At 46.4% G+C, this 13,077-nt stretch overlaps 1 protein-coding gene across 10 annotated transcripts in view; it reads left to right on the forward strand.

Annotated features, from left to right (window-relative positions):
* Nucleotides 1–13,077, forward strand: part of CADM1 (cell adhesion molecule 1) — a 137,392-nt gene that overhangs the window by 80,746 nt on the left and 43,569 nt on the right. For all 10 annotated transcript variants that reach the window (XM_051638390.1, XM_051638396.1, XM_051638386.1 and 7 more), the window contains exons 2-3: nt 10,430–10,576; nt 11,246–11,398. In XM_051638390.1, the coding sequence (XP_051494350.1) occupies nt 10,430–10,576; nt 11,246–11,398 (300 nt within the window). The remainder of the gene's footprint in view (nt 1–10,429; nt 10,577–11,245; nt 11,399–13,077) is intronic.

Here is a 13,077-nt window from a genome sequence, read left to right on the forward strand (position 1 = left end):
CACAGCAGACCAGGGCTGTGAGCTTGGGCTGTCCGCTGTACTAGCAGCTGATAGCTTGAGAGGATGGAAAGGCAGAAGGTGCAGGAGCAAAAGAGGCTTCTAATGACCAAAGCAAAACTGCAGCAAAGCTGGTTCCTGCTGACACTCACCCGAGTGCAGTAGATGATTGGTGCCTCTTTTCCTGCAGGTCCGGGGAGCAGGGCTGGCCACACCGGGGTTGCTGCGGCTGCTGCGCTGCTGGTGGGGTTGGCACTCGGGACCGTGGTGATGTTGCATGAGGCTGCTCGTCCTGTCCCAGTGTCCGGGGCTCCTCTTGCTGTCCCTTCCCTGGTGCCAATGTGCAGCTGTTACCCATCACCCATCCTGCTGGGGATGAGAACGCAGCAGAAAATTAACATTTCAGCCAAAAAGATGAAAATATGAAACGTGAAGACTTTTCTCGCCGCCGTTTTGCCTGGGAGCACACTGCTTCAAAGACAGCAGTGAATTGAAAGCACTAGCTGTAGCTGTCTCGTTCTTTCTTGAGGCAGTGTTTTGATAAATGTTGATGAGTTTAACTGTAAAACTAAATGACATTTATAGCACAATGTACGTTTTACCCATTGCCTAATTATATCTAATGGTGTTGCATGTAAAAGGCGTTTACCATTTTCCTTTTGTTTAAATGACAATCTAAACCTCTAGGCCTATGGGTTTTTGCACAAAGATGAAGACTTAATTAAAAACTAAATACAATCCATTTTTAACTTAAAGAAATAAGTGATAAAATTCATAAAGTGCTTGATAAGAGAGAAGTGCTTTGAATTCAGAGGTGCTGGACTCCTGCAGCTCCAGCTGCTTTGCAAAGCTGGGTGAGCAGGAAGGTTGACCCTTCTCCCCACCCCCTCCCCCTCTCCTGTCTGCCCTTTTGGAGCAGGACCACATCCAAAGATGTTTTCTTTCTTGTTATTTCTCTGTTTCTTGTCTGGTATAACTCCAGAGGCAGCCAGGGGGATTGGACTAATGCAGTTTATAAAATCATGGCTTTATTGTTACGTGCAGTGTACAGTTGCTGTTCCCTTCCTTGCAGCTTTGCTGTTGTCCTGTTAGCCAGCAAACAGACACAGCTTCTCTGTTGAAAACAAGGCGTGAAGAATGGGTATGGATCAAGCAAGCTGCATCTTGAAAAATAAACATGGACTCAGAGCTTTGTGCCTTCCTCTCAGCTGGCAAAGCACTGACAGCAGGCAGTAATGTGTTCAGGAGCATCTGCCCTTTCTCTTCTTTTCATGGATTTAGTCAAAGCAAATCCCATAGATGAGAAGGGAAAAAAAAAACATTAAAAAGGCATTTTATTTCCCCTAGCCGGGGAGAACTACAGGTGGAGGCTGAAGGAGGGGACAAGCAGAGTCTGGAGCAAGTTAGATTAATGTGTAAAGACATTAGCATTGCTCTTTCACATTTATAAATCTGATGGGTGGCAGATTGAGGGCTGATTCCGCATTTTTTTCCTTCCTTTTCTGTAAAATAATAAATATGGTAAAATAGCTCTCAGAACTGCCTTTATCGCGAGGATGAATCAGGACAGTTGGTGATGCAAGAGACTTAAAACTTACAAATATGTTGCCCTTTAGGCTAGGATTCATCATTGTGTCTGATCTGGGACCTAGACAAAAGGCTTTTGTTGTAACATACCTTTTTATCCTTTCTGGAAGTATAAACTGAGAGGACTTCTCCTTTGACTGTAATGCTGCTGCTGAGGTTTTCTACTCCTGGAGTCTTTTTTATGGGGATGTGTTACCCCGCTCACTGGTGGTGTCTGTCATTCTCCCTTTGACAAAAGAGTTTGTTGCTCTTTCAAAAAAAAAAAAAAAAAAAAAAAAAGTGGAATGGTTCTTCCAAGAACTTCCAAAGTTCCTGGAAGGGCCAGTCCCCCCAGAACTGGGCATGGGGGTGAGACACTGTGCACATCCTTGGGTGTGACAGGGGACCAGCATCCCTGATGGTCACATGTAGGTGTGGGCTCTCATCCAGAAAGGTGAAGAGCAGGCAGGGAATGCGTGTGAGCAAAGCCCCTCCAAAAGGTGGTATCGCAGTGGGAATCAGGATCATCGGCTTTTCTCCCAAGGCCGCAATCCAGGCATTAAATTCAAAGGGCAACACATGAACTCAGCTCAGTCCATGAAGGAGAGCTCAGCCTCTGCCTCTGGGGCTTGAGGGGTTTGTACGAGCACACTGTGGTTTGAGCTGGGGAATATTTTGCCTTCTCCTTTTATGTAGCAGTAAACACGTTGGATAAAAGTTCTGCAGGTGTTTTATTGAAGGCTTACAAATAACTTCTGTGCATGGTATAGAAGTACAGTGTGGTAGTTTAAAGCTGACTGCATGTTGCCTTAGCCAAAGAATGAGAATCAGCCAGAGTACCCCAAGAAAAATACTGTATTCCAGATCATTATCTATTATCCCATTGTGCTTCAGGACATTTTCTGCAGGTTTGCACATTTGTTATTAATTTTGTTATTTACTTCTGGCCTGTTGCAGTGGTGGAACTGAAGATTTCAGAACAGTTTTAACACGTGCAGGCAGTAAAGGGAGATCCTTTCTTTAGGAAAGAAATCAGGCTGATGTTGATCAAAATTCATCTTGGGTGCTTTATGGAAACACAGATTTATTGGGTTTAAAAGAGATTATTAAACTGCATATTGTGACAGATGCTACTGACAGAAAAAAAAGAATGTTAAAAAATCTGCAAGAAATGAGTTTCAGGTATGGATATAAGACATATCTGCTCATTAGAGTAAAATGAAACCCGTCATCTGCCTTGAAACACTTTTCCTTGTTGTCGGAACATCCCATTGCTCTGACTAATCCCTATTGGTGTTTTTGGGGGCCGTGGGCACCGCGCCTGGAGCAGCTGCTGTTGTGTCTGAGAACCCAGCGGGGACCAGCTGGACCTGGATGTCAGTGGCATCCCTGCAGGATACTTGGAGATCCCATGGGACGCTGGCATCTGAGGGGCCAGGCTGACTCGTGTCCCTGCAGCTGCTCGGCGCCAAGGGAGGGTCTGTTCCCCCGTGTCTCCTCTCCAGCCCCAGCACCTGATTTATGCCCATGGTAGCACAGGTTTGACGGCTGCAGGGAAAGGTGGAGGAGAGAGAGCAGATGGGTGAGTTTCCTCCAAAGACACGCTTGCCAGTTCCAAGTGTGACCAGTGCCACACTCAAACCAAAGCAGGTGGCTGCTGCCAGCTGCTACAGTACAGAAATAGAGGTGACAGCAGAGGTGACAAACCTGCAAACACGTAAATTCTCTCCTTCCCTGCTTTGGGCTTCATCAGTGGCTGCTGTGGCTTCAGCCCCCTGTGGCAGACAGAAAGGCACGTCAGCAGCAGGCACTGGGAAATCATGTTGTTCTGATAATGTAAATGTACTGAATGCACTCCTTGGCTGTGGAGACTGAATATTTCATCAGTGCTGCTCCTCTTACCTGCAGCAACCTGCTGGAGATCAGACTGGAGCTCCTAGTGGAACAAGTCATAACACAGAGAGGAAATTCCACGTGTGTTTTACACTGCAGCTTAATCAAGGTCTCCTTCCTTAGATCTGGGCTGTGCGTGTCCTTGGTAGCGATGTAGCTGGAAGATAAAATGCAGATAAGGAGTTCTGTATTAGTGCAGCATTAATAATAGATGAGTGTTGATCCTAACTGAGTATTATTTAAACACACTGAATGGAGGCAGCAGCCTGCTGGGACTGTCTCGTGTTGTCAGACTGCTTCTCCCTGGCTGGTGCTGCTTCCAAGCAGCCGCCTCTGGTGGGGAGACCAAAGCGGAGTTTGGGAATTGTCCTTGGCAGATGACGACATCAAGTGCTGGCTGAGTTTAGGGAGGAACCCAAGGGAAAGGAACCCACCATGTGTTTCTCTCAGGCTGCGCCCAGCGTGACCTTTACTGCCCTTCTGCTTGCTCCTCCATGCTCTTCCTCTCTTTTCCCTCTTTGTGTCCCTCTGACAGAGCCTCCTGGCATTGCTCAGGGAATGGTTTCCTTCTCCTGCCTGCCTGCTTAAACCCTTCCACAGAAAGACCTGCCATGTCTCCTGTGTACAGCAGCCAAAGAGCAGTGCTCACCCATGTCCTTTGGATGATCCTCTGCTAAACCTCTGACCTTATGAGAGCAAGACAGGCTTTAATAAGTGACCTTTTATTGTCTTGCAGTGGACTGTCAACTTCCAGAGTAGGGGCAAGAGATCATCTTCTTCTGTTTCATGAAACCTATTCTTCTGGAAAGTTGGTTTAACCATTTGAGCATCCCTAGATAGATAAACTGCTGTAGCAACATCTTTTATTTAAGAATTGTCAGATGGCTTAAGAAGCTAGTTCTAAACCAGGAAAGCCATAGCATACAGCTTTCCAGCTCTGCCGTGGCAGCAAAATGGTGCTTTTAGACATCAGAAGCTCTCTTGTAGTGAGTGTGACTTGTAGGATTTCTCCTTCAAACAGTCCACACCCATGAAGTGGAAATATGGTGTACTCTGAAAGACTTACCTTCTGGCAACTGTTACAAATAGCTTTCTGTTACTAGATTTGGTTAGAAATGGGATAAACCCCTGAGATTTGCAGAACAGGCTTGGTTGCAGAAAGCAGTGCTAATGCTGTGAGCTGTGCCAAAGTCTTCCCTGCCTGGTTCCCGGGAGCCTCATTTGCCAAGTCCCCCCCAGTCAGTGACAGATCGGATCCGTATTGATCCTCAGCATCCGCTGACGGTGACCTTTGAGGGGACAGGTGACGTGTGGCCATGGAATTTTATCTATCATTATCTAGGTAATAGAAAGACAAGGCTGACACCTAATCCCAGCAGAGGTGACAGATCATAAATCTGCACTGAGGTGGTTACTGGTAATGGCAGGAGTGGGAGGGGAGGGGAGGTGGCAGTGAGGGGCACTGGGGAGTCAGGACATGCTCAAGGCTGGAAAACCTTTTTGCCAAAGGTGCATTGGTGTTTATTGTTAAGATCAAAAGAAGTAATTTTAACTGGATGATTTTCTGGGCCATGGGTTGTAGCTGATTTGTGGTTCATACCCAGTGCTGCACCATGAGCACACAGAGCCCCATCAGGGCTCAGTTGGGGTTTCAGGAGCTGCCTGGATTTGGAGGCTTTGTCTCCAGAGGGCTCTGATTGACATGGGGCACTGCCATATCCTGCAGCCTCTGGAGCCATCACCACCATCACTGGGGGGAGCTGCTCTCGTGGGGCCTGCTGCCCTGCTCTACCAGTACCAGACGTCCGTCTTCTGTCTCCATCCCATGGTGGTTACAAACCAGTGGAAAGCATTCCCCAATGCAATTTCATCATGCAGAGCTTCACAGATGTTTAAAGTCAATCCAGCCTCTGGTGTGAGTTTGGAGCTATTGTCATCTTTTATTCTTCCTCTTTAAGCAGGCCAAGCCATAAGGGTTGCTATAGCATTTTTTTCTCCACAAATTTAATAGCTGTGCACAACTTGCTTGAATTCACAGTATATTTTCCTGAAGTGCACAATACATAATGTAAACATGATCCCCACAGTAAGTTATGTTTAGCACGATCTTGCACCTTCTCTCTGTCGTTGGGCAGGGAGGTGGGAGCTGGCAGAGGAACCACCTGCCTCACTCGGGCATTGCTGCAGAGTGGGGCCCAGAGTGTTCGCACGTGTGTGCCCCCTAAAATATGGACTGAGGAAGGAGGCAGATGGGCCCTGGCCACTGCAGAGGGTGAGTAAAGTGTGTGACAAGAAGATGAAAATGCTGGCAGGGAGGCTGCCGAGGGGCAGGAGTGGTTCTGTCCCTGCAGACGATGCCAGGGAAACTCACAGGAATGTGCTGAAAGTTGCTGTTTCAAAAAGTTAGTTGCAAATCCTGGTGGAAAAGAAAATTTTGCTCTGAGGGTGAGGATCAGATTAAGAGAAGAATTGTCTAGAGATCCCCCTGCCTGGCTCTGGACTCCGTGGCCTCAGGGTTTCCATGAGGGATTGTGCTGGGGTGTTAGCAGCAGCTGGCTGCCTTGACCCTAGAGTGCTCAAAGTAAGTGTTTTTATGCAAGGGAGGACATCTTCCCTGTTTCCTACACTTCAAATACAGGTTGAGGAATGCAGACTGATTTTTATTGCAGGCTTTTTCAGCACAGCTATCTAGAGCCAGCCCTTCCCATTGCTGGAGCAGGACCTCCTCAGCTGCAGCCTGTGCTGGAAGCCGTGTTGGGTGCTCGCACATGTGCGTGTATTCTGCAGGCAGCCTCATCTAAAATTGTTATCATTCTTTTGCCTGTGAAAAGATGTCATGAAATTAACTCTGCAAAATGCGATTGCCTTTTCTTGCCAACACAATTAGAGTGGATTGTCCATTCTTCTCAAAAGTTCAAGTGTGACGATTGTCGCCTTTTCAAATGGGCTCTCCAGACTTCAGGACCAGATGCACAGAGCTCCAGCAACAACTTCCAGCACAGCGTTGTTGAGCCTCTTCTCCCTGCTTGAAGCAAATCTGCAGAGAAGTTAAATGGCGATTTCATTTCCTTCTTGTTCCTGTGTCTGATCATGACAGAAAGTCTGCTAGATTCCTGCAGTCCTCCCAAAAAACTGGTTGTGCTGTTTCTTTTAAGGGGATGCTATCTCTGTGATGCATAGAGAGGGCATGGAAACTGCTTGGTGAAGAGAAGTAGTACCCAAGCTTTTGGAGTAGGTGGCTTACGAGGTGTTTATAGAACCTGTTCAGCGTTATCTCGGCTTTTGCTTGTGGTTTAACAACCACAGTCCTTTCAGATAGCTGAAAATGAGAGATGAGTTTTGACAATCAGATTACATTAATTCTGCAAATTGAACATCATTTTCATCTTCTTGAGCACATGAACAAATAGTTTATTTATCTGTGTGGGTTGTTTCCTTTGACTCGATTTATCAAGAGGAATTCTGTTTCAGTTTATGGGTTTACCTTGCTCAGGTATGAGGAGAATCACTCTTTCTTGGAAGGTGTGTGTCAGTGTCCTCACCAGCAGAGCCGCTGCTCGTGATGGATACCTGTGGCTCCTGTTTTGTTAGAAACTGAAGAATCATGCTCACAAGCACATATTTTTAATCTTTCCCTGTGTTCTCCCTGATGCTTCACTCTATCCCAGTAAGCTACAAGTGGAGAAAGAATTGATTTTAAATGTGACTGCTGCAGATGAGCCAAGGTCCCTGGGCTGTGTCCAGCTAAGAGGAACTTGTTTGAAACACAATTTACGCGTCTGTGTCCGTCCTTGCAGTCTTAAAAGCAAAGGCTGCAGTGCTCCAAGTGCAAAAATTAATTGTGTAGGTTCCAGCCAAAGCTGTTCTTCAGGCATCGCATCCGTCTGCTGTACTCCTCCTTCCAGTAAGTGTAAAATATGATGTACTTCTTTACTTTGCACAGAGAGATTCAGTAAATGAGGCCAGAGAGTTGCTTTGGGTAGTACAGGAAACACGTGTTACATTTTTTTCCTTCCCCTGGCACTGCAGAGAGCTGTTCCAGCTATTACACTTGCTCATTAATAGTGTGTCCATACGTTGTGGATATTCAGCAGTCCACCCTGAAGCCCTTCTCAGAGCCTGGCTTTGTTCAGGGTCCTTTTCCCTCAATAGCAGCACCTTGTACTCGAAATCAAGATGATCAAGACTCCATGTTAGGTCCTGGACTCTCTCCGTGATGCACCTCTCACACTGGGGAGAGGATTAGTACTTTGGATTGCACTTCCCAGCAGGAAACTGTTACCTGCTGTAAAGACAATGCATGAGGCATTTATAGTCCATGTAGCAGATGAACATTTACCCTATGTAATTCAATCTTTATTGTCTCACTCATGTCCTGTCCCCAGAGTGTTTTTAAGTGGCAGGTGATTTAAAGTTGTTTTTCAACAGTAGTTTTCCTTTGCTTCTCTCAGCTTCTGTGGTTCTCTGTTGGGTCTATAAATTCATTTCCCTCCCCCAAATCTTTTCTTGTCTGTTACAACCTATGCTCTAAGTTTGTCTACTTTAATGCACCTCAAAATGCTTACATACTGGCAGTAAATATTTACCAAGAAACTTCCTGAAACATTGATGTGAAGATGGGACTAAAGAATTCTCACTTCACCTTGTGTTTTTATTTAATTTGGAGTTTGTAATTGACGCTGCTGATGGAAATGGCTGCCTTGTCTTGGGAAGCAGGAGCAGGGATGCATGCAGATACTCAGAAGCGTTGATGTGCACGGTCTGGTGCTTTCAGTTGAGCAAGCAAATTGAGGTCAGCAGAGCAAGAGGAGCTTTGCAGACAAGGGCCGGATTAGACGCCCTGCGATTCGGAATCAATACGCAAAGTCCGTGAGGCTGGATCTCTGCATGGCTGCTCCAGGCCCTGGGTTCCCTGTGTCCTCACATGCACCCTGCCTCTCCTGAACCCCAGGGAGAAGAAACACTGTCTTGAGAGGGAGCCTGATGCCAGCCTGGACTGAGAGCCCAGGCTTCTAAAGCCATCAGTCAGTGGGGCTTAATGTAGCAGCATCCCAGCGTGAAAAGCTTCAGTGGCTTGAACTTCAAATAATTTATTTCTAAATTACTTCTACTGTAATTCTTATTAATTCAAATAGGCTTCTAAGCTGATGTAAAACTCAGTAAATGCAAGGAACAGTTTAATGAATTGAAAATAGGATTGAGTCTTTTAAAGTAAATGTAAAAAAATATGCTAGCAATAATTGCTTAGATGGAAATCGAATCTTAATAGCTTTGTTAATGATTTGTAGTGAATATTGCGTTTATGAGAACATATCAAGCAGATCCTTGTGCAAGAACCTTGTTTTGAATGGGTTTGATAAAATTATTCCCCAGAAGCCATTAGTAAGGTTGAACATTTTTGCTTGTGCTGCTCTGGAGCCACTGGAAGGCCTTTGATGATGGAGCTGACTGTGGCTGCCAAGGCTGGGCTCTGTGCTGCTGCCACCAGGCCCTGGGATCTCTGCCACCTCTCCCAACAGGCCTGGTGGACTCTCCTCTGGTGGAAGTGTGATCCTGGTCAATAACAACTCTCTATATTGCTGCTTAAAGTTTGTCAGCCTGGAGAAGTGAAATTTATACCGAGGGCAGAGAAATGTGCCCAGAACTTCGACTCGGTGCCACCTGGCATGGGGAGGTGTCTGACGAGTTGTCAGCCTCATTCCTTCCAAATGATGCAGGCTTCTTGTCAAACTTTTCTTCCCAAGGCACATCAAATAATACACACAAGTCAGAAAGAAAGAAGAACTGAGAGAAGGCAAGATGAGAAAAATCATGCCCAGATTTACTATGTGTGAATTTTATGGACATGTTGCGTAGTCGTGTTTTCCATGGCAAACTTGGAAAACTCCCTGCTGGTCCCAGTGCTGTTAATCAGCAGAGACCTTCTCCTGGCCACCAGCCCATGGCCAGGTGCCCACCTGCCTCCACTTGGGTTGGCGTATCAGCCATCAAAGCTTCAAAATTTCTCCTACTTTGCTTTGCCTCCTGCTCCATGACGCCTGCCTGGTTTGGAAGCAGAGTGAGGTTATTACCCAAGGGACTCCAATTAGCGTTCCCCGGGTGGTGTCCCTGCTCCTGCCTGGGCTCTGCACTCCTCCAGCTCACTGCCTAACCCAACAGACAGCGCTTATGGAAAGATTGAAATGCAAAGCGCTGCTCTCAAATTCCCATCCTCTGCACTCTTTAACATGTGAAGCAAATTTCTCAGCGTGCATGTGATGTAATGATTCGATTCATTAGGAGGAGAGTTTTTGAGGTGATGACCTGTAAATGATTACAAGGCTCCCACAGCATAATTGCATCAAATTCTTTTTTTCCTGCCTCTGGACATTAATAGCACCTACTGATTGCACAGAGTGAGTAAAAACCGGTTCCCTAAAGTCTATCTGCTCGAGTCAAAGGATAAATGCTTCTTACAGTGAATTGTTCTTTCAAGGTAATTTAACAAAATTCATCTGTTGAGAGGGGAAGCGAATTTCTGCCATTTCCATGCGTGTGGCGTGGAAGTTGCTCCCCTGAGGCTGGTGTGAGTATTAAAGCATGGAGGAGCATCTGGCATCCAGGGAGATCTTTCCCTCCTGCCTTTGGTCACACTTTAAAATAGAGCAGAGAGAATATGCCAGGGTAAAAATGGGTTTTTTGGGATCAAAAGCATGTGCTGTAATGAGGGTGTACAGTGGTCAGTGTACACAGAGTCAGCCATGGAGTGGTCCTTTTTCCTCTGTTCCTGTTGCAGAGCTCCCTCCCAGTGACTCCTCAGTACAGTTTGAGAGGGAAGGTGTGTGTTTATATTCCCTGGCATTGCTGGTCTGGGTGTTTTTCATGGGGCTGATGCAATCTGTGCAGCTTGTGGCAGTGGTGGAGCTTCCCATTTCCCTGTGAAACTTGCCAGTGTCATCTCTGATTTTGCTGTTTCCCCTTTGCTCTTTCCAAGGCGATGGTCAGAACCTGGTTACTGAAGACGTGACGGTGGTGGAGGGAGATGTGGCCACCATCAGCTGCCGGGTCAAGAACAGCGACGACTCTGTGATCCAGCTCCTGAATCCCAACAGGCAAACGATTTATTTCAGGGATTTCAGACGTAAGTATCAGTTTTCCTTCTTTGATAACAACTTTTCCTGCTCCTCACTTGCACTCGGGAGAGTGTGTTTGCTGAGATCTCTTCTTTTAATGTAATGCCAGGCAGCTGAAGTTTAGTCAATTCTTTAGAGGGTAGATGAGACAAGCAATCATAATCTTTCTCCTTAATGAAAACCTTGATGGTCCCCTCTAAAAGTCAGACCGTCTTACTTTGCAATAGGAATTGATTGTAGTAATTCAGGGTGAATTGCAATTGAGTGCCAAATATTTAGCTGACACAAACAAATTGAACAGGGCAACGCCAAGACAGTGTTCTCAGAGGTAATCTGTTTGGTTCGCAGAATGAAAATTTTGAGAAAATCTTTGCTGCTTTACAACCAAAACAAAATCTCCTGTCACAGCCGTGTCCAGTGCCCCACTCTGGCTTTGTTCACTCTTGTGACAGTACCACAGAGCACGGTCACTGCCATGCAGTGCTGTGAATTGTCTGCTTTAGTGTCTCTATGGGAATGTAGCCTCAAAGGTAAGAAGCAGGGTGGAAGATGCAGTCAGGAACCTGTGGGGGCTTCTCCAGATATTGCTGCCATTTTTAGAGCTTTGACTTTGCTGGGTGGTGAGTGGGGACCCTGTGTCTCTCCTTGTGGTCACTAAGGGTGTCCTTGCTCCACAGCGCTGAAGGACAGCAGATTCCAGCTGGTGAACTTCTCCAACAGTGAGCTCCGAGTCTCCTTGACGAACGTCTCCATTTCTGATGAGGGAAGGTACTTCTGCCAGCTCTACACTGATCCCCCCCAGGAAATTTATACCACGATTACCGTGCTTGGTAAGGACCACAGAGGTGCTCACGGTGAGCTCTATGATCCCTGGAGGAACTGGGCCTGCGGGATGGGGCTCCACATGGCGCTGGCGGAACTCCAGCCACCTAGGGAGAGACACAGTTCTCCAGTGATTAAACACAGCAAGGCCTGGAACACCATGTGCTCTCCCACTGGAGACCAGCCCAGCTCTTCAGTAGCTCAGTGCAGTGTAGGGCTGGAACCTGCAGACACAAGATGTTCAAGGTTGCCAGCAGACACCAAGGGGTGTCCAATGGCACGCCATAGCCCTCGTGTCACCTTCCTGCCTTGTAAGGCACCCCACTTGCACCCTGAGCCTCTCTTTATGGGTTAGGTTGCATTTAGTGTGATTCTTGGGTCTTCCCTTTTTTGTTCAGGGCGGATTTTTGGCTTTGAAAAGCAGCAGAGGTGTTCACCACTTCCCAGCCTCTCCTTTACTCAGGTTGTTCACTGGGAAAGACCTTGAGGTTTTCCTGCTCTGTGTGGTGTGGGGTTTAATGCCTACCTTCATTTGCAGACAGCCTGTAAGAGTGACTTGTTGGTGCTGTCTCTGCTCTGTAGGAGTATCTGCATGAATAATTCGGCTTTTTGGGCAGGTCTGGACCTGCTGAGATCCTGGAAGGAAGGTTAGTGCAGGCAGAGGCAGGAGCTGTGCCAGACTCTCCTTCCTCCATCTCTTCTCCACTTTCTCTGGGGCAAGGAAGGGCTCTTGGGAAGAGGGGAAGATGAGTTGCAGTGGTTGTGTCTCTTCTGGTGAAGTGAGAAAGAAGTCAGCCAGGAAGTAAAAGCTGTAAAAAAATGTCTTTCGATAATTACCTGCTATGGAGAGGGAGAGTGAATGAAGAGGAATGCTTGGTAGCGTGTAGAACTGTTCAGGTTATGAATTCTGTGTTTTTGGTAATCAGACTGCTCTGATCACATCCTGCATCTTTTCTTCCAAAACCTGGGGGTTTGAGAGATTACATTTTAATGACAAGTGGCAGGATCTTTGCCCATCAGTGATATCCCTTAAGGGCAGATGTTACCAGCAACATCACTGGTGAATCTCCTGCCAATGTGAAGTTGTGGGAGTGTTTCTGTGCTTGTCACATATATCCACAGCTTCCAATTAATTTCAGTGAAAATTTGTTTCACTTGGAAAAGGATGTAAGATCTCTCATTTTACACCCTAAGTTGCTGACTTGCTTTCGGAATGGCTGTTTGCCCTGCCCAGCTCCTGCCTTCGCCCTCGGGCCGTGCGAGGCACCAACACACGTGGCAGGAGTGATGCTGATGCCAGTAACAGCAGCTCAGGCTATTAGAGCTGTTTCTGCAGATTAGCAGCGGCTCTTAAGACTCTATTAATAGGGGAACCTGCATTAGAGGGTGACTTAATGTAAGATTTCACTCACTGATTAGTTTAAATCTTCCTTCTTTTATTTAATGAGATTTGGTTCTTGGGTTTTTAGACATTGCTTGAATAATGTTTATAAGCAGTTCTACTATAGCTATTACGTTTATCAACATCTTTGAAGTCTTAGTGCACTTTCCAGGATTCACAGGAGTAGGCAGCTCTCTTCCAGCTCTTCTCTTTAATCATATGCACACACAAATAATTTGTTGGATTTCATTTCACTGTTAACAATGCTAAGAAGGTGTTTGAAATAATAGTACTTCCTTCATTCAC

This window comes from Apus apus, chromosome 22 (assembly GCF_020740795.1).
Source record: "Apus apus isolate bApuApu2 chromosome 22, bApuApu2.pri.cur, whole genome shotgun sequence".
In the NCBI taxonomy this organism is placed as follows: Eukaryota; Metazoa; Chordata; class Aves; order Apodiformes; family Apodidae; genus Apus; species Apus apus.